Genomic DNA, 24,289 nt, shown 5'->3' with positions numbered 1-24,289 from the left:
CATCTAGCAACAAGCGAAAAGATAGGAAGCGAGCCATGCAAGCACTGTTCCACCAATCATCATTCGCTGATGGGGCAATCGCGCGAGGAGTCATTGTTGAGTCGCACGCAGTCAACGGCCTTGCTAAGGTCAATAAACACTGTCGATGGTATGCGTCCAGTATCACGGCTTGCAGTCAAACGGCTCACAGACTTGGTGACGAGTTGCACACGCTGTTTGATGTTGATGCCGGCATATTTGACCATCTTGTACCCGGAGTTTTTTAAATTTTAGTTTTAGTTTTTTCTTTACTATGTTCACATACCCAACACTAAAAATTAATAAACATGAAAGACAATGGTACTAGGACTGGGACAAACGTGACGACTGCTGAGCAGGAGCTGCGCCGAGATGGCGCAGCAGTGATGGTGGGGCATTGATGGCTCTGCCGACCTGAGGTCTCGGCATCACGGCCCAAAACACGCACCAAAAACAAAAGATAGAGCTGCACGGGTCAGCCAAATGAAAAGGATGGGAGTGCAAGTAGTCTTTGGTTGCCCTATGTTGTCACGTGGAATGTGTGTGTTGTGCAATCCACTGTCGACATGTCCTTGTTCATATGCTCTGCCTTGTATTGCACTTGACGAGAAGGTTTCAAAATCTTGTTCAAGAACCTGAAGTGTTTCCTTTTGCTAAGCATTATGCTTCAGTAGTATTATTGTCTCTCGCTTTTTCCTTTCCATATCCACTTTCCTGTCATTGGACACATTTTCCCGTTTGATTCGCGAATCCAAATTAGAAAACAACAACAACAACAACAACAACAACAACAACCTCCAGAACCGATCGCTGTAAAGACTCCCCACTGTACAAGTCCCTAGAATACTACAATGCCCTCCCTGCTAGCATTCGTGACATCTCCTCCCGACCTGCTTTCAAACAAGAAATCTGCTCACTGCTGATTAACTCAATCTGCTCCTGCAGCGCTCACCCTCTCCCATACTTGTAAAGTTCAAAGTGATGTAAATCACTTTCCAACTGTTTAACCCACAATCTCACCTTCTCATCAATTTATCTCTTATTGGCGATGGTGCCATCGTGAGAATAAAGAATTCAAACAACAATCACTCTCTCTCATTTACAAAACGTATATCCTGCCTATAATTGAATATGCATGCATTGCTGTCACCCCGCTCTCAATCGCAGCCCTTGACCGTCTTGAGCGAATCCAGCGCAAGGCGGCCAGAATCTGCCTCCGTCTCCCCCTTTACACTCCTCTGGATCATTCAACACTGCTCCATCGGCTCAAATGGCCGACAATGTTCTCTCGCCGCAAAGTGAAGCTCACCCTTCTTGCTCACTCCATAAAATACCAATATGCCCCACAACACATACGCTTGCTCAACACCCCCGCTCAAGTTACGGCCCAGTACAGCCTTCGACACGCATGCACTTGGCACCTCCCACCCTCCAGAACCGATCGCTGTAAAGACTCCCCACTGTACAAGTCCCTAGAATACTACAATGCCCTCCCTGCTAGCATTCGTGACGTCTCCTCCCGACCTGCTTTCAAACAAGAAATCTGCTCACTGCTAAATAACTCAATCTGCTCCTGCAGCGCTCACCCTCTCCCATACTTGTAAAGTTCAAAGTGATGTAAATCACTTTCCAACTGTTTAACCCACAATCTCACCTTCTCATCAATTTATCTCTTATTGGCGATGGTGCCATCGTGAGAATAAAGAATTCAAACAACAACAACAACCTCCAGAACCGATCGCTGTAAAGACTCCCCACTGTACAAGTCCCTAGAATACTACAATGCCCTCCCTGCTAGCATTCGTGACGTCTCCTCCCGACCTGCTTTCAAACAAGAAATCTGCTCACTGCTGATGTTTAGAAGAGTATCTCTTTGTCGTTGTTACTATAATCGAGTGGCACATTCGCACTACAATTCTACGAGTGCTAGTTTGAAATTACGTTATGAATTTGAGCAATTGTTACGTTGTACAGCAGGTACGAACAATTAATATTAACATACTCACCGGTTTTCGTTTCGGAGTCCCGCGCTGTGACTCAGCTAATTTCTATTTCGTTTGCCTTGTATTTGTCTGACTAGGGGCGCTGTCACCCCGTCGGGTGCGAGCACCCTTGGACAGAAGCACTTCACGACACAAGTGTTCATTTTCGTTTTTCCTCTTCTGCTTCTTCACAGTTTGAATGTGTGCCTTTTTCGTACTCTGCTCTCGATCGAACCATGCGCGGGTCGATCTCCATAATTTTATCTGCCGTTGCCATGACTGGCATTAGTACGCGTTCTGTACTCACTCGCTGCTTGGCACGCTTGCAGCGCGTCTTTTTTCTGTTGCAACCCAGTGCCTGCGTGCACGGTACGGGATTTGCGATGCCACATCAGCGTTGGTGTGTCGTTGTGTTTCGTTGTTGTTTTGTTCTTTGCTGAGTGTGGTCGTTAAAACTGAGCAAGAACGGGTCGTTGACAAGGCGTGGTTTCGATGTGCATGCCCTCCTGTCAACTCCAAACTAGCTGATTAACTCAATCTGCTCCTGCAGCGCTCACCCTCTCCCATACTTGTAAAGTTCAAAGTGATGTAAATCACTTTCCAACTGTTTAACCCACAATCTCACCTTCTCATCAATTTATCTCTTATTGGCGATGGTGCCATCGTGAGAATAAAGAATTCAAACAACAACAACAACAACACCGACAACACCGACATTCACCGCCTAACTAGTCCATACCACCATACCTTTACCAACCACTGACTGCCCTCACAATAGATATAAGAGCAGGTTTCCTCCTTTAATGGTATAATGTATTATCATAATGATGGCCCAGCGTCAAACTGCGAGTTGTTCTGACTGATGTGTATGTGCATGTAACTATTCACAGTTTGATTTTGCCTTGCAAGCCAAGCATAATGTAGATACTGGTTGATGTCTTGTTTATCTGCAGAACTATGCAAATCACTGAACTGCCACCGCCATGGTCATTGCGAGACTAACCCAGCCACGGGATTAGAACGTTGCAGCTGCACACGTGACTGTCCTGCGGGCAATGGATCTGTATGCGGTGAGAGTAGCTTGGGCCGGGAGCTTTATCGGAGCCAGTGTGCCATGGAGAAGCTGGCGTGCCAGCTGAATGAGGATATCGCTGTGGTGCCAATGGACAGGTGTGGTTCAGCCATGAATACCCGCCGCACAGCTACAGCCATAGATACCCTCCACAGAAATAGCGTCACCAACTTCATTGCCCCGCAATCCAGAAGGACTACTGCTGGAGGTGAGATACCACTGTTGAAGTATAAAACCGTAATATTAAAAGCTCCCGCTATGTGGAAGGCGGCAATATTGACAACATTTTTTATAGTCAAGTCCGGAAGTGTGCGGTGCACCCTACTTGGGGGTTGACGCGTTTCTGTCCTGACAACTGACTGACCCATGATTGCCATCCGAAGCAACAAGAAGCCCATTGCCCCTTCAATTCCACTGTGCAAACCTCTGAGAAAGAAGTATTCCCTGCTGAATGCACGATGTTTAGAGGAATGCATCCCTCATCAGTTTAACTTGAGTACACTAGATTTGAACTGCAGGAGCATAACTATTTTGCATCACTGCAAAGCGTCCAATCCAGGAAGGCATACAGAGACGGTTTACGGCCATGACTGAGAAATAGAGGGTACAAGGTTCAGGTGTTGTTTGGAAGTACATGTCTAAGGGGTTCCAAACTGTGCCCAGACCCATGGTTTATTGGGAACTTATGACCTGGGACGAGGGTAACATGGTTTCAGTGAATTGAATTTTCGGACTTTGTGTATGTATGTATGTATGTATGTTTCTCGCTCCACATACACCGACATAACGACATGGACCCAGACAACAGAGACAGGAGCACACAGAGTGAGGGTAGTAGGCCGCAGCCAGATGTGAACCGGAATGCAGAAGAAAACTAGGAGCAACAAGAGGGGGACAGACCCCAAGAGGAAGGAATTAGCACATTCATCTAACATAATAAGCCAGGACAAGCACCACTTGGGATCGTCAGATTAATTTCTCTGGACCGAGCCAGCCGGGAAAAAACCCTCGCGCCGATGGACGCAGGAATGAGGGAAAAAACCGGGTGTATAACCCCAAGTGGCAACCTGGCAGCATAAAAACAGGCACAACATATCTACAGCCAAGAAAGAAATGGAAGAAGATGGGCAGACATGAAGGGTGGGAGGGTGGGGACACTGGTGAGACACAAAAAACTGACTGAAGGAGTCAGGCAAAAAGAACAGCAACAAAAAGCGAAAACATCAGATTCCATATTCGCAAGACAAATAATTTTGTTGCATGAGAAATCATTTCTCGCCTCACTCGCTCCGCTCGGCCGGCGAGAAATAAAACTTCTCGCTCCACATACACCGACATAACGACATGGACCCAGACAACAGAGACAGGAGCACACAGAGTGAGGGTAGTAGGCCGCAGCCAGATGTGACTCAGAAAAAGCAAAGCGCGGTAAGAACAGCAGCGGAGGGAGGGAGAAGGTAGGAGGATGGACAAAAGAGAGAACGAGAGACATGCTACAGAGCACAATGGAAACAAAGAGTTCAGAGTCCGAGGGACTGGGAGACCAGAAGACGGTGCTCAGTGGAATCCTCCACATAGCCATCTTTGGCGGCATCACTCCTCCAACCGCCGTGCAGCTTGAAGAGCCTATCCGGAACTCCAGCTACGGCCGCAGCTGAAGCGCCACCAGACCAGAGGCTGTGGAGACCGAAGCGGGCAGGGTCCTGGCCAATTCCCTGGAGCAGCAGCCGCACCTTCTCCAAAGCCCGGGAGTACGACATCGGCGTGTTGCGAATTTGATCGGGCGACCGCGAACCGCGAGATATTTTACCAAACAGAAATTGGTTCTCGCTGTGGCGGCCCTGGCGAATGAACCGGCTGAGGAGGCTGACCGGGCAGTACTCTGATGGGGAGCGGGCAATCAGTACCTCATGCCCCTCGCGTAGCTGATCGTTCTTGCGACGCGGCACGAATATAGCGGCGTGAGTGGACGTGAAAGTAATCTGGTGAACCCGGATCTGATGCAGTTCGTCCCAGCGCAGGAACGAAGAGAAGCCCACCACAATGAGGGTGAGGGTCTGGAGGGTGTCCAAGTCGACATCAGGTGTCAGAAACTGGTTGACCAGGGACTTGACCATGTCGGGTGACAGTGGCTGCTTCTTCGAGGCAGGCGTCGCGAGGAGTCGCTGGCAGCCGAGGTAGACCTGTGACACGATCGGGGAGCTAGTGACTGGGTCAAATCCTGCCTTCTCGTGTGCCCAATTGATAGCACTCATGGCGGAAACGATCGGGGACACAGTGTGCCCGGATTGTAGAAGATGCATCATATACAGAACCAGGTCGGCGGGCCTGACAGGAAGGACGGGTAGATCGTAGTGAGATGCCCAGTCCGCATAACGGCCCAATGCGCCAGAGTACTTCTTAATTGTAGAGCTCGCGCGATCAGCAAGCGCGAATGCCGGAACCATCGATGCGAGCCGCTGCAGCTCTGGGTGGGTTGAGCGGAAACAATCCTCCCAGGGTCCGTGCTGAAAGAACTCTGGAGCAAAAGATACAACAGCGGGAGAGGCAGAGGGAGAACAGCAGGAAGACAGATAGAGAGAGAGAGAACACCGGAGAAGCACACAGTACAGTGAGGTTAGACGCCAGGGTGCAAGAAATATGTGAAGCAACCATAGGCAGTAGCCAGACAGCGCCCCGGAAAATCAGGTGGTCAAGGCTCCCTGTGGGAGTGGCGACTGCAATGGGAACCTTGCACAGTATCGGCCAGGCCGTAACAAGAAAGGGGGATAACCCCCCGTTCCCCAATGCACTGCATACAGATTACTAGAAACCCAATTAACGACCGTTAACGGTCGCCACCCGGCCTAAACAAACAGACAATGAGCTTATGCAATAGGCAGATAAAGTGTCACTCGGCCGGTCTCGTACCGGTGCACAATGCACCCGTCCAGGACGACAGTTATGCTGGGCATGCTCCGCCGTCTGGCAGTGCGCAATGCACTCTTCCGGTAAGACAATTATACCGGGCCTCCACCGTCATCTCGCAGCGCACAATGCACTCTTCCAGTAAGACAGTTATACTGGGAATCCTCCGCCGTCCCGCAGTGCGCGATGCACTCTTCCAGTAAGACAGTTATACTGGGAACCCTCCGCCGTCTCGCAGTGCGCAATGCACTCTTCCAGTAAGACAATTATACTGGGAATCCTCCGCCATCACGTAATGCTCAATGCACTCTTCCAGTAAGACAGTTATACTGGGAATCCTCCGCCATCACGCAATGCACAATGCATTCTTCCAGTAAGACAGTTATACTGGGATTCCTTCGTCAACGCACAGTACGCCAGGCGTACCTTCAGGAAAACGGGTGTAGTGGGGCAATCTGAAATCTCACAGAGCACAATGTAGGCGCCTACACAGTTGTACAGATACTCATCCTCTAGTACACCCTGTACCAATATGCATCCAGCTGACCAAGCAGATTTAATTGCAGACTATCTCTACCAAGCCCCGCTCACTCGGGTGCAAGCCCAAGGTGAGACCATGCACACACTGTAACCCACCCTTCCCCATGGGGAAATGCCCAGGGCAATGAGGATCGGTGTCGGCCGGTGTTTATAAGGATCACTACATTTATTCACGAATAATCCAGGTTAACAACGAAGTGCACGGGGGAGGGGAGGTGAACTTATGGCATCCCGCCAGTACTAGTAACCGTAAACCAAAGAGCAAAGTAAAACAAATGAGAACTAAAGCATGCGTGATGATAAACAGAGTATCGAGGACAGTTCAGCTGGGCATCAGCAAAGGGGCACAGGGACACGTTGGCGTTGGTGCTTGCCGCAGGCGCAGATCCTAATGGCGATTACTTCACAACGAGGAATCTTGGAGGTGAAGAAATTCCACTTGCAGTGGCCGGATTTGAACATGTCCTGGTGTGGTTGCAGAAGCAAAGTGTCACGGACGAAGGCGCGAAAAATGCGGGTATCATCGACTGTTGTGTATCGTGTCGGAGAAAGGTCTTCTGGGGTGTCGTCGAGATCTCGTTGCGACCGTGACTCCTGCTTGTCTCCCTGGCTAGGTGCTGCTTGCTTTGCTTTTGTGCGTAGTGTTTTTGATTATTGTTTACTATTGCGTATTGTTAGTGTTCGTTGTGATTTGGTACAGTACTTGTTACGAGATACGACACATTGTGTAGTGTGTGTTTGCAGCACGAAGAAGACTGCACACCAGAACGGTTAGCTCAGGAGCTTGGGCTTACCTGGTGCAATCACAGTTCATCAGCTTGGACATTGCGCTTGGTCCCATGCGAATAACCGACTAGAATAGTAATTATTTCTTCGTTGCATTTTTGAATTGTGTTCTTGCTAGCTCGTTGATTTATTTAGTTGATGTGTTGATTTGTGTGATTACTTATTTATTTGATGCGCGATTTATGTGCGCTGATTGCGTGATGGCATGCAATTATGATCATGCTTGCGCCAGCTAGCTAGATGCCTGCGCCGCGCACTGATGTTGAATGAGTTAGTATGCGCCCCGCGCTGTTCATGCATATATGGTACATGGTGTGTAATGTTTGCCGCACACGCGTATACGTGCCTCGCCTCGTACTGCTTATGTGCCGCGCGCCGTACTATTGCTGTCGCTTTGCCGCCAAATTTAGCTTCCGCTTTCCGAGCGCTGTACGCTCTTCTGTACGCTCATGCCAAAGTTGGACGCACGTTGTGGCTGGCCAGCGCTTTACCCCTCATGCGTTGTTCTTTTCCTTGATGCTGTGGTTTGTTTTTCTTTAGTGTTCTAGAGTTCTCTTTCCGATGTAGTTCGTATTTTTCCAGTCTCTTCTTCTCAATGTATTCTACTGTTCATTCATTATAGTCCGTAAAGAATTACGTGACCTTTTGTCTTGTGGCGTCTGTGCGATCCTGAAACTTTTGAGGTGTTAGTAGTGAACACAACATTTTTGGCGACCACGCCAGGATAGAGACGCGTGAACATGGATGAGGTAGAAGCGACGCTGATCGCAAATGGTCAAGCTTATGGCTACACTGGAGAGGCATTGCGTACTTACGTAGAGGAGCGTATCGAGAAGCACGAGGAGAAAGTGCGTGCAGAAAGAGAGCGCGACGAACGAGCAGGAAGTAGATTGGAAAGGAAAGATGACGAGCAGCTGCTTGCGAGGATTGCAGATTTGGAGTTGCAAGTCCAGCACACACGAGAGACTCAGAGTGATGAGAGCACTTTGTTGAATACGACGAATGGCAGTTTAGCGAGCAAGAGGGCTGCCATCAAGATGCCGAAGTTCGACGGTAAGCAGACTGTTGAGACCTATCTCGAACTGTTCGAGGATGTGGCAAAGCAAAATGAGTTCAGCGACGACGAGTACCTGATCCGCTTGCGCGTGGCTGTTGCTGGCAGCAAGTTGGAAGGTGCATGCTATGGCTGCAACACCTTTGCCGAAGCGAAGCGCGAGCTGCTGATGGCGCATGGGAAGACCGCCGACAAAGCGTGGCAAGCCCTGATGGCCATACAGCAGAAAAGTGATGAGAGTTTCTACCAGTTTGTGGTACGAGTGACGCGCGAGACGGAGAAGTGGGCAAAACTCGCCAGGCCTAGCCGTACCTCTAGCCGCGGACAAATCGGTGAGCTGGACGACACTGAATTGTTCGGATGTGTCGTACGTCAAGTCCTGCTAGAAGCTGTGTCGGCAGAAACTAAGGCCTTCTTGATCGAGAAGAGATGTTACACGAAGGACTTGAAGGCGTTTGCGGAGGATGGTATGGCTTATCAAACAGCCCACGGACGTAGCAAGCTGAAGCCTGCCAAGTCTAGCACCAGCGACAAACGTATACCGTTTGCGTCGGCAGAGTGTTTGACGGTCAGCGTTGATGAGGCTAACAAGAAATTGTCAGCTATGGCGTCTGAGCACCGAAACGCGTACGTCAAGGCAGAGGGACTGTGTTTCAACTGCCTGAGACCAGGACATCGAGTGATGAATTGTCAGAACAAGGGTCGTTGCAAGCACTGCAACAAGCGACACCACAGTCTACTGCACAGAGAGGACAAACAGGTAACATCCGAACCGATAGCCGAATCGAAAGTCGGTACGTATGAATGTAGTGCAAACAGCGTGCACTTGATGACCGGCGTGGCTGAGGTACAAGGACCTAGCCGAAAGGCCAGTGTACGCATATTCATCGACCCAGGTGCGCAGGCATCGTTCATCACCGCGCCACTGGTGAACTCGCTGCAACCGGCACACCTTGGATCGCAAACTGTCAGGCTGAAGGCGTTTGACGTGGAGCCGAAGTTTGAAAAGATGGACAGGTACCGTGTCACCATCAAGGGTGCAACGAAGTCCATTTCCATCAATGCCTGGCAAAAGAAGTCGCTAGGTCTCCGATTCGATCCGCTAGCAGACAGCACAATTGCACGTTGGCAGTCACAGGGATTGCAGCTGTCTGATGACTCGACAAAGGCCGGATCAAGCGAAGTGCACATGCTGATTGGAGCTGACTACTGCAATGAGTTCCTTCTCCGCAAGGAGCAAATCAATGGAGAGACGGCCTGGCACACTGAAATAGGCTGGGTGCTGTCAGGACCGGCTAATAGTGAAACCAAGTCAGCGACCGTCAGTGTGAGTTGTATTGAACTTGACCGACTGTGGAAGATGGAAGAGGTGCCGGAAATAGCTGAGACGTTACCGGACTTCCCGATAGAGCGGCAAGGCCCTCATTACCAAGTGGGATTGCTATGGCGATCTGAGAAGCGTCCGCCAGCCAACCTCAACCAAGCGATGGCAGCGGCACAATCACTGCTGAAGCAGCTACAGAGACGAGGTCAACGTCCAGCGTATGATGACGTCCTCATCACTGAGTACTTGAAGCTGGATGCCATTGAAAAGGAACCGCATCCGGAGGAAGCCGGCTATTACATGCCGCATCATGCCGTATTCCGTAGCGACGCCTCAACGACGAAGACACGGGTCGTCTTCAATGCATCCGCCGCCTGCACCGGAGCACCATCCCTAAACGACATGGTCGATCCCGGGCCATCACTCCTACCGGATCTCACTGGTGTCCTCCTCAGGTTCCGTGAGTATGAATGTGCTGTACAAGCCGATATTCGCAAGGCTTTTTTTATGATCGGAATGCGTGAAGAAGATAGGCCATATCTGCGTTTTGTTTGGCCTGAGATAGGTAGCGAAGAAATGTGTATCTGGCGTTTAAAGAAGCTGCCTTTTGGAGTGAATTGTTCTCCTTTCATACTTAGTACTGTGCTGCGCTTTCATCTCGATAGTGCATTCGAGTCTGCTTCTGCTGCTGAGCGTGATATCATAGAGCTGCTGCTGCGTAGTTTTTATGTTGATGATTGCGTTTCTAGCTTGCCATGCTGTGCGGATGCTGAAAAGCTGCAGGAGTATAGCGTTAATGTTTTGCAGGGAGCAGGCATGGAGTTGCGGAAGTGGCGAGGGAACACGATGACCTCAGACCCCGAGGCTGGTTCCAAGGCACTGGGTATTGTGTGGAACACCGAGTCAGATTGTATTTCGGTGGCTGCGCTCGGTGATGTTGAGTGTCCCAAGGAAGTGTCTGGTTGGTCTCGTCGTGCTTTGTTGCGTTGTGTTGCCGCTGTGTTCGATCCGCTAGGTTGGGCGTCACCCGCAGTTGTGCCAGGCAAGATGATGTTGCAAGAGAGTTGGAAGCTCGGCGGTGGTTGGGATGACCCATTCCCTATTGATTTGGCTGTCCGATGTGCTTCATGGTGGGGAGAGCTCGCAGCGCTTTCTTCCGTTAAAATCCCCAGATGGATCGGGTGTACTTCAGATGCTCCAGTCACTTTGCATGTATTCTCCGATGCATCCGAGAAGGGCTATGGCTGTTGTTTCTATGTTGTGTCCGGTTTGACGTCTTCTTTGTTGTGTGCGAAGGCGAAGGTTGCACCTGTTGTACGTCCCACTCTTGCGCGTCTGGAATTGTCGGCTGTGTGTCTTGGCGTGAAGATGTTGTCCTTTGTCGTCAATGAATTGAGAGTGCCAATTGAAAGGATTGTGGGGTGGACAGACAGCCTAACCACATGGCACTGGATCTCAAAGCCGTCGTATCACTGGAAGACGTATGTTGCTAATCGAGTTGCTGCAGTGCAAGAAGTTTCGCAGAAGCTGCAAGTAGAATGGCGTCACTGTCCAGGAGTTAGCAACCCTGCAGATCTTGTCTCGCGTGGTGTCCCAGTGTGTGACTTGCAGAAGGAGATGTGGCTGCATGGTCCGTCATGGTTGAGCGATGAGTCTCAGTGGCCACCAGTCATCTCGTTTCAGAGCACCAATGAGTCCGTCACCGAAGCACGCGTGTCGGCTGTGGAGGTTGACACTCCAGTTGTTTGGCCGTGGGAGAAGTTCTCCAAGTGGCAACGAGCTCGCGGTTTGGTCGCAAGTATGCTGTCATGGCGACACAAGGGTGTTTCGCGTGCAGAATTGATTCCATCTGCTGAGTCTGTGATGTTTCGCGCCATCCAAGAGCAATGCTTCCCCAAGGAGTTGTCCCAGTTGCGGAGCAAGGAGCCACTGAAGAAGGGTTCGAAGCTGTTCAAGTTGTCTCCGTTTCTGGATGAAGCTGGTTTGCTCAGAGTTCGTGGTCGTCTGCAGGAGAGCGATCTGTCCTACGAGGTTCAGCATCCGATCATCCTGGGCAGATGTCATCTAAGTGAGTTGTTTCTGCGTGATGCTCACCTTCAGCGAATGCACCAGGGTGTAGAGAGCGTGCTTGCGTTTCTACAACAGCAGTTCTGGATTCTCGGAGCTCGTCGTTTTCTTCGTAGCGTGTCGGAGAAGTGCATTGTTTGCCGCAGATTTCGCGCACAGACTGCTGCTGAGGAGATGCCGCCGTTGCCCTCAGACAGGGTGAAGCACCACCAGCCATTCGGTCTCACAGGTATTGATTATGCAGGTCCGTTGTACGTGCGCAGTTCATCAAATGTTCAGAAAGTGTGGGTCGCACTCTTCGTGTGCGGTACTACTCGCGCAGTGCACCTAGAGCTCGTGGATAGCCTGTCGACAGAGGTGTTCCTGCTAGCATTGCGTCGTTTCATCGCCCGTCGTGGGAAGCCGCTGCGTATACGTTCAGATAATGCTACGACGTTCAAGTCCGCCGCAGACAAGGTGGCAATCCCGTGGTTCTTCAATCCGCCATCTGCCCCGTGGCATGGAGGGTTCTATGAGCGTCTGGTGGCATGTGTGAAAGCTCCCTTGAAGAAGGTTCTCGGTCGAGCGTCATTGAGTCGAGACGAGCTGTTCACTGTCTTGACGGAGATCGAGAGAGTCGTCAACTCTCGACCCCTCACTCCGGTTTCTACGGATGTAGCTGACGAGTCGCCGCTGACTCCAGCCATGATGTTGGGAGACATCTTTGCAACCGGTATTGCCTCGTCTGACAGACCACTCGATCCACGGCAGTTGTCCGCTCGAGTCAAGTATGTCCACACCGTCTACGAGCACCTCAACCAGCGTTGGTCGTCTGAGTATCTCATTCGTCTCAGTGAGTATCATCGGTCGAAGTCAACTCCGATTGTCGTGAACGACGTTGTGTTTATTGCCGACGACAACCGGAAGCGGCAATCATGGCGCTTGGGTAGGGTCGCAGAGCTGTATCCTGGAAGAGATGGCAAGTGCAGGGTGGCCAAAGTCCAAGTTGGCCAATCGTCCATGCTACGGCCCATTCAACGCTTGGTTCCGTTGGAAGTAGCGAAGGAGCATGTTGAGCCGCCTGCTGTGGACGCTGAGCCGCAGCCGCAGACACCGCTGATCCAGTCAACGTCGTCGATGATGTCGAAATACCTTCGACGACCGTTGAACCGCAAGTTACGCGTCGATCTCGTCGTACCGTTCGACCACCACCTCGTCTTGATTTGTGATCAGTGTGGTTGAAGCCCTTTGGTGGGGAGAATGTTGTGTATCGTGTCGGAGAAAGGTCTTCTGGGGTGTCGTCGAGATCTCGTTGCGACCGTGACTCCTGCTTGTCTCCCTGGCTAGGTGCTGCTTGCTTTGCTTTTGTGCGTAGTGTTTTTGATTATTGTTTACTATTGCGTATTGTTAGTGTTCGTTGTGATTTGGTACAGTACTTGTTACGAGATACGACACATTGTGTAGTGTGTGTTTGCAGCACGAAGAAGACTGCACACCAGAACGGTTAGCTCAGGAGCTTGGGCTTACCTGGTGCAATCACAGTTCATCAGCTTGGACATTGCGCTTGGTCCCATGCGAATAACCGACTAGAATAGTAATTATTTCTTCGTTGCATTTTTGAATTGTGTTCTTGCTAGCTCGTTGATTTATTTAGTTGATGTGTTGATTTGTGTGATTACTTATTTATTTGATGCGCGATTTATGTGAGCTGATTGCGTGATGGCATGCAATTATGATCATGCTTGCGCCAGCTAGCTAGATGCCTGCGCCGCGCACTGATGTTGAATGAGTTAGTATGCGCCCCGCGCTGTTCATGCATATATGGTACATGGTGTGTAATGTTTGCCGCACACGCGTATACGTGCCTCGCCTCGTACTGCTTATGTGCCGCGCGCCGTACTATTGCTGTCGCTTTGCCGCCAAATTTAGCTTCCGCTTTCCGAGCGCTGTACGCTCTTCTGTACGCTCATGCCAAAGTTGGACGCACGTTGTGGCTGGCCAGCGCTTTACCCCTCATGCGTTGTTCTTTTCCTTGATGCTGTGGTTTGTTTTTCTTTAGTGTTCTAGAGTTCTCTTTCCGATGTAGTTCGTATTTTTCCAGTCTCTTCTTCTCAATGTACTGTTCATTCATTATAGTCCGTAAAGAATTACGTGACCTTTTGTCTTGTGGCGTCTGTGCGATCCTGAAACTTTTGAGGTGTTAGTAGTGAACACAACATCGACCAACAGAGGCCACCATATTGCCGACTGCCAAAACGGGATCACAAGAGTGCCATCGGCTTTGGAGAACAGGAAGTGGTGGATGCAGCGCGCGATCAGGTAGATCGGTGGGCAGACCCAGTTTGTTTCTCCCGACCACAAGACGGTAAAGGCGTCCACCGTCACGCAAGTTGGGTTCCACCACCTAGAACAGAAGCGTGGGAGTTGGTTGTTCTCTGGAGAGGCAAAGCGATCAATGGTGTGGGGCCCCACAGCGAATTAATACGGCAAAAGATGGCAGGGGAAAGCATCCAGTCGTCTGAGTCGTCCAGTTTCGAAAGGTAGTCTGCACGGTCGTTCTCTGACCGCGGTATCCACTCTGCCGAAAGCTGGATACTGTGTTGAAGACAAAATTGGAAAATGGCGGTCGCGACATCATGGAGGTGGGGGTGTCAACTGCCGGATTCTAGGATCGCAACTGCGGCCTGATTGTCCGTGCGGTGGATGACCTGGCAACCCTTGACTTGGTTAGTCACCGATTCCAGAACTCGCTGTGTGGCTAACAGCTCTCGGAACGTGCTACTGGTATGGGGACCTTGCTGGACATCCGGTAGGCGTCCTCTTGCTAGGGAAGACCCGTTGCGGTTTATCACAAATCCACCCCAACCAAAATCGCTGGCGTCGGACCAAGTGAAGACCGCGGTATCTTGACGAAGAGGTTTGAGAGGACGCCCGTTGAATTGATCGAAGCTGGAGCTCCAGAAAAGAATTTTGGCCCGGGCACGCGGTGGGAGATGGACAAGCTCGTCGAAGTGGGAAGCAGCGTTTATGGCTTCGTATAGCGAGCGTGACCGTAAGCGGGTGACTTTACCAAGGGCTGGTCCCATGCTGATGATGGTCCCGACAAGCCGGGCTACGTCTCGTGCAGTTGCGGAAGTTGCCGATACAAGCGAATCGAGGAGGTTTTGGAGTTTTGCCACCCTGCGCTCTGTGACGAAAATAAAGCCGGACAAAAGGTCCAGATCGAAGCCCAAGAGAGTGCCAGACCGGGCTGGCTGAAATCGGCTTTTGTCGCTGAGAATAAAGCCAGCAGAAAGCAGATCCTGGCGTACCTGGACTGAGATTTCGTTGCATCTTTGCTCGGACGCATCGCATGCGGCCCCGTCGTCCAAATACATCATACACTTGATGCCCTGGCGCCTCCAGTGGTGCACCAAATCACGCGTGACCTTAGTAAATACATACGGTGCCGAGGCTAAGCCAAAAGGGAGAGATTTGAACACGTAGCTCTGCGACTGGCCGTCGGGAGTTGGCCACGTAAAGCCTAGGAATTTCCAGTACCTGGGCTCAACATCGATGTGGTGATAAGCGGATGCCAGGTCAAACGTGAAAAAGAAATCGCCTTTTTCGAATAAGGCCATTGCGGACCTGATATCCTCATATTTAAAAATTTTCAGAGTCAGGTGATCATTCAGAAATCTCAGATCTAATATGAGGCGCAGCTTGTTGGGTTGTGCGACTACACCCAGCGGGCTACATAAGTGGACGGAAGAGGCGTCGACTCTTGATACGCTGCCTTTTGCGATTAAGTCCTCAATGGCATTACAAACAAATTCAGCATGCTTTACGGCGCTACTATGGTTACGGAACGAAGTGGTGGGTGGGAGGGATGAAAGGGGGAGATATACCCATTTTAAGAATTACAGAGCGTGCGAAAGACGAGACTCCTATGGAATCCCAAAACGAGATATTTCGCCTTAGTCTTCCACAGAGCTCAGACGGATCAGACATACGTGTACGAGAATTAAATTCATTGGACAAAAAAGAGCATGCAACCACGGGCCACTTATCTGGTTGGCTACTGGCGTCGGGGTCGGTCCGTTGACCCAGTATGGGGTGGCTGGCGACAGTCTCTCGCCCAATGGCCCCTGTGGCCACAGATTCTGCAGTGGCACGGAGTGGCTGGTCACTCCCCCCGCGAAATGTACTCGACTTGGCGAACCCTCTGGCGTCGCCCCGTTGGGGGTATGGGTTGTATCTGGGTGGAGGAGAACGGCGGGACCCTCGGTCCTTTCTCTTCTTCGTGGCCTCCACTTCGGCCCTGCGGATTTTCCTGGCATCTTCGTCGTCGTCGGCAAAATCATCGCCGATGTATTCGGCCACAGTGTCCCATCCCTTTTTATCGGCTATCCTAAACAATTTATTTCTCTTAGTGAGAATTTGCATACCTTGCTGGAGGGAGTCAACGGCGTCCTGGTGGCGTCCTGCGCCGACCTGTCGCGTTGCCCTCTCCATGGTGGCCAACACCTCGTTGTTCAGGTCGAATTGTTGCTCGCAGCCCTTGGAGACAAGCGAGGGTTTCGACTGTCTGGCCTCAGGAGCTGTGGCGGACGCTGCCCTCAGCTCTCGGATCTCGTCCTGTGTGCTCTGTAGTTGAACTTGTTGGTGCTCCACCAGACGCGTCAAGTTCTGGGCCCACACGGGGGGGGGGGGCTGTCGCAGGTTGTCGCGATGGTGCCGCCGACAGAGCTGGTACACGGGCTGAGGCGGGGAGAGACGAGGAACGGGCCGACGATGACGAAATTCGTGTCGACGGAGACGATCGTGGCAGAGATGTCAGGGGCACAGACGGCTGAGACGAGGGCGAACTTCTGGTGCGAGGCATCCTGAAGCAGTGGCTTTTGATGTCAAAATTCATCTACTATTGTAGCTGGAAAAAACCGGTCCACACTGGTGAGACACAAAAAACTGACTGAAGGAGTCAGGCAAAAAGAACAGCAACAAAAAGCGAAAACATCAGATTCCATATTCGCAAGACAAATAATTTTGTTGCGCGAGAAATCATTTCTCGCCTCACTCGCTCCGCTCGGCCGGCGAGAAATAAAACATGTATGTATGTGTGTGTGTGTGTGTGTGTGTGTGTGTGTGTGTGTGTGTGTGTGTGTGCTTGGGGGGGGGGGGGGGGTCTCGACACATCCCACTGCTGTGAGGAGGTGATAAATCCTTGAGCGTGGTGGCATTCCCTATGAATGTTTGAAGATTGCCATACGGAGTCTCACTTAAACCATATTAAAAACAACAACAACAACAATGACGACAACGGCAACAGCAATAGCAACTGCAGCAACAACAACAACAACAACAACAACAACAACAACAACAACAACAACAACAACAACAACAACAACAACAACAACAACAACAACAACAACCAAACTTGTGCAACTAGGAGGTGGATGCAGATTTTGGAGCTCTGCGTATGCAAGCTTTTGTTAGTCTTTAAACGATACTGTCTACTCACGGAAGACACCCAGTGCAGTCCCTGAACTGGCGAGAGCCTTCTGAAGTTTTTTTAGCCAGTATGGCCCACTCATCACGCTCTGCTACAAGCAGCTCAACCGCGCCGCCATCCTGGTTAGTCATCTCGCCGGACAATCTCAAACGAAACACCTGCGTCTTCACTGCACCACGCGGCACCAAGAACCTGGCTGTTGCGGAGGCCCTCGCCAACTGCGGCACTGAAGACTTGGTCTCCGTCCAGATGGCCGCCAAACAACAATGCAAGGTAACATTTGAAACTCAGGATTCTGTGAAACATGTTTGCGCTGAGGGCATTACTCTCAATGGTGAAACCCTCCCCGTTAGTCCGCTTTTCTCCAACACAGCGGAAATTCAAATCCTTGATGTACCAATATGGGTTGACAATTTGGTGATCGACAATGCCCTGAACGAGTTTGGCCATGTAGTGGGGGAAATTCGACATGGCCAGGTCAAAACCAGTGCTGGCCGTGTCGTAGGGACCGGGGTCCGTTTCGCCTCATTCCGCTTCAAAACGCCAGCAACAAATATTCCCTCCTTTGTCCGAGCTGATGCCAAGAACATTTTTCGAGTACGGTACGAGGACCAGCCACAGACCTGCCGAAAATGCTCACAGCCAGGCCACACAGCCAACAACTGCACTGTAGCGGAGGGTCGCAGGGGAACGTACGCAGACCGTGCCAGTACTACCGGTAATACTGCAGCTACATGTAGCACAGACCTGCCGCGTATGGACTCAGCTGCGAGCCTGGCGGCTCAATCCGCACACAGTTTTGAACCTGAAACATCACCAACTGGTAGTAAAAACGAAGAGTCCGCAGGTACATGCAGTACGAACCTGCCGCGTATGGACTCAGCTTCGAGCCTGGCGGTTCAACTGAACGACAGTTTTGAACATGAAAAATCAACTGGCAGCGATAAAGAAGAGTCAAGCAAGGACTCCCCAGCCAACAGCACGTCGACGAAAGACGACCACTTGCCCAGCCCCGTGTCACCAAGCAGCAGCCTGCTGGCCACTGCGACCAGCACGCCTCGTGATCACGAGGGAGATGCAGGCACGAGCGACAGCGACGACACGAGTGACACCATGTACAGTGATGACGACGAACGCAGCCTCGCGTTACTTCAACAAGTCACAGTAGACAAGGGAGACTGGAAAACACACAGCAAGCGACGCCGCAAGCACAACCAGTTGGAACAGACACCGCCCAATGCGATCCCGTCGCATCGCTCCAAGGCCAAGAAGAGGAAGCCAACAGCATAACGCGAATTCCATCAGGAACAGCAAAAACAAAACAAAACAAAAAAAAACAAAAACAAAAAACAAAAATAACAAAAATAAGAATATTAAAAAAAAATCCATACCAATGTCAGTGAATTTGAACTTTCTCAGCACCAATGTGCGTTGCTTATTCAACAAAATGGACGAGCTACTTACCTTTACCCGTTCGTGCTCTGAATCTCAGAACGAACTATCAGTCATTGCAGTCCAGGAAACCTGGGCCGACACATCAGACCCTGACAGTCTCTATGCAATCCCAGGCTACAAGCTGATCAGAGCTGACAGACAGGACTATGGTGGTGGTGTTCCCTTGTACATAGCGGAACGCTTCAACACAAGGGTACTGACAATACCAATGACAGCAGCAGACGAGAATATCCACCGGTAACCTTTCCCTCGTTGTTGCAAACATTTACCGACCACCCCGTAGCGATGGCACCCTCTTCTGTGCGGAACTGGAAAGAAGCATCAAAACCGCTAGAGCCGAAGGTGACGACCTCCTACTACTTGGAGACTTCAATGCCAAGAACAGTGCGTGGCTCACCACAGACAGAACAGATCGCCTTGGGGACGACATACAAACTCTGCTACACACATACGGCCTCACACAACATGTCAGATTCCCTACTTACATCCACCGACAAACACCTCTCTCATGTCTAGACCTTGTTATCTCCTCACTCCACACCAATGATATTCATATCCAATCACTTCCACCGTTTGGCGCATCCGATCACACTACTATCAGTGGCCACATCAATAATCAACTGCCCCCCATAATTAACAACTCCCCTCCACGATCCAGAAGCACCACATTCTGGTCATGGACAGACAGCACTATCCACCTTCTTCGAGAAGCCCTTTCACGCACAAATCTCAACCACCATCCAAACGAACACGACCCATGCCCAGTTGACACCTTCTGGCGATCCTGGCGCGACAAAGTCCTGAGCATCGCCCAAGAACACTGCCAAGTTACTCGCACTCACCCCCCTTGGGACAGGAAGAATGTGCCAGCACGACCATGGATATCAAAGGGCCTCTTGAAAGAGATCAAGGATAAGCACAGAAAACACAGAATATACCTTCACTCACGCTCGCCCGACGACTGGAACACGTTCACTGCCCAAAGAAACCGTGTCACCACCCTCCTGCGTCGTGCAAAATCGGATTTCGTAAACAACTCAACAGCCTCCTCTACTTCCCTACACCGCCTCATGAAGCACCTAACTACAGCTACAAAACAACGCATACCCGAACTCGTCAGCCAAGCAACTCCTGCAACGACACCAGCACAAAAAGCCGCTGCCCTCAATGAATTCTTCATTTCACAGAGCAAGCTGTCCGTGGCCAATGCGGATGAGCAAACTCCAGCCATCAACACCACCCCTGACATCCTCAGTCCCCTTCAAGAAATCTCGACTTCCCAAGCTGAGGTCGAAAAACTCCTCCGCGGAGTTGATACCAATAAAAGCCCCGGGTTCGACTCTATTCCAAACCGCCTACTCAAAGAAGCGGCTAAGGAACTTGCACCGTCGTTATCGTCCCTCTTTAATCTATCGTTCCAAACCGGGGAAATCCCACAGGAGTGGAAAGATGCCACCATTACTCCAGTACCCAAGCCCGGTGACCCAACCCAACCAACAAATTACAGACCCATCTCTCTCTTGAGCACTACATCAAAAATCCAAGAAAAAATTGCACATCAACTCCTCTACAAGCACATCACACCCCACCTGCCCAACCAGCAGTCCGGATTCCGTGAGAAAGACGGCACTGAGCAGCAACTCGCCCGTCTCGTCCATACCCTCTCCACTGCGAGAGACGACGGGAAACACGTCAATGCCTGCTTTTTCGATCTAAGCAAGGCCTTCGATCGTGTGTGGCACGCAGGCCTTCTAGCAAAACTCTCCCACTATGGTGTCCAGGGCAACGCCCTGGAGTGGTTTCGACGGTACCTGTTGGGGCGTCGGCAAAGGGTCCAGGTGGATGGCGACCTATCGCCTTTCCTCGAGATCCCTGCCGGCGTCCCTCAGGGATCTGTTCTTGGGCCGCTTCTATTCCTCGTCTACACCATAGACCTTCCACACGCATGTGAGAATCCCGGCACCACCTGTAGCCAATTTGCAGATGACACCGCTCTGATTTCTATAGCGAGAACTCTTCAAGACTGCACCCGAAACCTACAACAGAGTGTCACAGCAGCTGGAGACTGGCTTCAAAGATGGCACCTGCTGGTTAACACAAAGAAAACAGTCATCCTCCCGTTCTACCACAATAACCGCCCCCCTGAACAGCTACCCCAGATCACCCTCAGGAATAGTCCGCTTACCGTAGCACAAAAACACAAACACCTCGGAATAATCTTTCAGCATGACCTCCGTTGGACGGAGCATGTTGAATACATAGTCAAAAAATCACTCAAGTCTTTCAATATTCTTTTTAGACTAAGGTCTACACTCACCAGTGATTCTTTATCTCACATCTATCAGACATACATACTACCTATATTCTCATATGCGAGCAATGCTCTCACACCGTTGTCCCACACTTCCCTTGACAGGCTAGAACGACTCCAGCGGAAAGCCGCCAGAATATGTCTCCACCTTCCCCTTTACACACACTTAGAACACTCCCACCTTTTGCATCGCATCAAATGGCCAACATTATTTTCACGCTTTAAAGTTAAACATATACTCTTCGCGCATTCTCTGCGCCACAATTATGCCCCACCACATATACTCTCGCTGCATACTGCTAGCAACGTGCAACCTTCGTATAATTTACGTCGCTCTCGTACTTGGCACTTGCCAACTCCGCGGACTGACCGCTGTCTCCATTCTCCCCTGTACAAGGCCCTTCATTACTTTAATTGCCTGCCCACCCAGCTTCGCGAAATCCCTTCTCGTACTCCCTTCAAATCCGAGATATCCCTGCTATTGCACAACTCTGTATGCTCGTGTAGCGACCACCCTTGCCCGTACACTTAAGTACGCAACTCTGTATGCTCGTGTGGCAACCACCCCTGCCCGTACACTTAAGTAGTCATTAACCCCTAGGCCCTGCCCACCCAATTCTTCCTCACTCTTTCTCCTTTCTTACACTATTATCTCTTATTGGCCACTGGCTATCGTGAGAATAAAGATTTGAAACAACAACAACAATTTGAAAACAACAACAACAACAACAACAACAACAGCAACAACAACAACAACAACAGCAACAGCAACAGCAACAGCAACAGCAACAGCAACAGCAGCAGCAGCAGCAGCAACAACAGCAACAGCAACAGCAACAGCAACAGCAACAACAACAACAACAACAACAACTGAGGCAGCACACACATTTGCGGTTCATACCTAGACCCTTGTTGTTAGCACATTCATTCTTAGAAATCATGATTATTTTGACATTTCGGGACAATGACATGCCTACATGTAGGTATAAAAATGTATACAAATGCAGCCATGAGGCATGTGACAAATGTAGCCGTGAGGCATGTGACAAATGTAGCCGTGAGACATGTGACAAATGTAGCCGTGAGGCATGCGACAAATGCTCTTTTGGGTGCCTATTACCACCCTCGATATCAGGACGGTCCCGGCCAATTCGGGCTGGTTGGCAGGTAAAGTTTCAGACTCCTTTTAGAGAAACAATAGATGAACGGTAGTTACGTTTTGTGCATTCCCTTTTACGTGCACTGGAATGATGGAAGGTGCATACAGCAGGCTACTTGCACTGTGTAAAGTTGTGATTCGCAGCAGGAAGGGGTATAGAGTTTGCTGTTGCAGCACTTCTGCTATTTCTGCTGCTTTTTTTGGTGGTAGAACTCTCTTATTTTAACAGTTGCGATGCTAGCAACTTTGGAGCTTTCCCTGAAAATATGGATGCGATTTCAGCAACTTGTACTTGTTTTAGCACGGTTGTGAAAACCATAAGTTGCGAAACATTTTGGCATCTTTGGGAAAGGGTTAGTTATCTTAATGATGCACACAAGTTCATCAACTGCTCCCGACTGCTTGCACGGTGTTAACGGTAACGGAACGCTGAAAGTTTTCTCTTCCACCTGGATATTTGGATTGTTGAATTTGAGATAGTTTTGACCGAGTTACGACCTGTTGACGTTTCACAGTTGAATGCGTAGAATTCCACGCATTCAAGTATGAGGCGGCTCGCAAAGGGTTCAATCTTGTTTGAGCACATCACTCAGCTCCATGTTTGCTATAATATGAGTTGCAGGTCGAGATTTCTTTTTTTCTCCTCTCGCTTTCACTCAACCATTTAACCGCTTTCTTCTCACCTCTTGCAGATCCATGTTCATCTCTCTTGCATGTTTGCCCGGCTAACAAAAGATGCATAGTGGACGAAGGAGAAGCTAGGTGCATCTGCAAAACAACATGCCCCAACGAAGCGGCAAGTGTGTGCGGCTCTGATGGCCTGACATATTTGAATGAATGTTGGATGAGAGTACAGGCTTGCATTGGGAACCTGAACGTCACTGTTGTGAAGCGTGCCAGTTGCAATAGTGGTGAGTTTAGCATACTACACGTTCTGTTTCTGCATACTCCAACTACAGATAAAACTACGAACTGTAGAATTTATAAGAAGAAAAGGGGGACCAAAGAGCTACAAGTTATGCTGTAGTATCCACTAACACCACCAGTTACTTTACAATCAGCTCATGCGATAACATTGCACGACGCTGACCAACGGTACTGTGTCGTGCAATGTTATGGCATGGACTTGTTGTAAAGTAGCTGGTGGTGGTAGTGGATACTATAGTTTAACTTTCAGTTCTTTGGTCCCCTTTTCTTTTTTTCTTATAAATTAATCCTTGGCTCTCCACCCGAGTCTAACCAGAGAATTGAAAAAGTTGTAAAATGTACCCAATGTACCGGTATTATCATTATTGACATATCCGTGGTATTATCATTATTGACATATCCGTGGTATTATCGTTATTGACATATCCGTGGTATTATCATTATTGACATATCCGTGGTATTATCGTTATTGACATATCCGTGGAATTATCATTATTGACATATTCGTGGCAAGCCGCTTATGTGTACAACGGCAGTGGAGAGGGTCACAACAGAAAATTAATATGTGTGCAAGTATTGAATGCTCAATAAACGACGGCTAGGAGAGCACATCGGATTCCTATGATCTGCAGGTGCAATTATTGCAGCATACGGAAACCTACGCACACCTATTATATAACTTGTTAATCAATATCTGACTATCACCAACATAACACTAGCTCTCGCAATCACTCTCATCCTCACCACTCGACTCACTCTCGCCCCTCTCTGTGGCAAGGTATGGCTGCTGCTATTCCGCTGTGTAAGTTATGCCTGTGTGTTTTGATTGTCATGTTCTCATAGCTGATGCAGCACACACCTTCGCGGTTGATACCTAGACCCTTGTTGTTAGCACATTCATTCTTAGATATCATAATTATTTTGATGTTTTAGTTAGTGTTTATGTGTTGCTTCCCTGGGCCCAGCTTTGCCGGGTTTTTGATGGTTACTGACCTGTACTTGGTTCTCAGTACAACGATGATTCATGAAGACTGAGAGCTGATGCTGTACGAAAACTTGTTAGAATCCTGTTACAAGCTTCAACTGGTCTCGGCATCGGCCTCAGTAACGGTAGACATATTTTGTTGCCGTTGGAGTTAGCTGTGACTCGTTTTCGTTGCGCTCACCTTTCCCTCTTTGGTCATACATGTACCTTAGCCCACAAACCGTACGAGTTG

General features: G+C 49.9%; 1 protein-coding gene across 1 annotated transcript in view; it reads left to right on the top strand.

Moving 5' to 3' along the window:
• The window catches only part of LOC135806395 (agrin-like), a 53,604-nt gene that overhangs the window by 8,591 nt on the left and 20,724 nt on the right, over window positions 1-24,289 (top strand). Inside the window, exons 5-6 of the mRNA XM_065320573.1 lie at window positions 2,954-3,280; window positions 22,838-23,056. Coding sequence (XP_065176645.1) covers window positions 2,954-3,280; window positions 22,838-23,056 — 546 coding nt within the window. The remainder of the gene's footprint in view (window positions 1-2,953; window positions 3,281-22,837; window positions 23,057-24,289) is intronic.

This window comes from Sycon ciliatum, chromosome 1, assembly GCF_964019385.1.
Source record: "Sycon ciliatum chromosome 1, ocSycCili1.1, whole genome shotgun sequence".
NCBI lineage: Eukaryota > Metazoa > Porifera > Calcarea > Leucosolenida > Sycettidae > Sycon > Sycon ciliatum.
The sequence above is the reverse complement of the archived record's forward strand: the minus strand, read 5'-3'. Positions and strand labels throughout refer to the sequence as shown.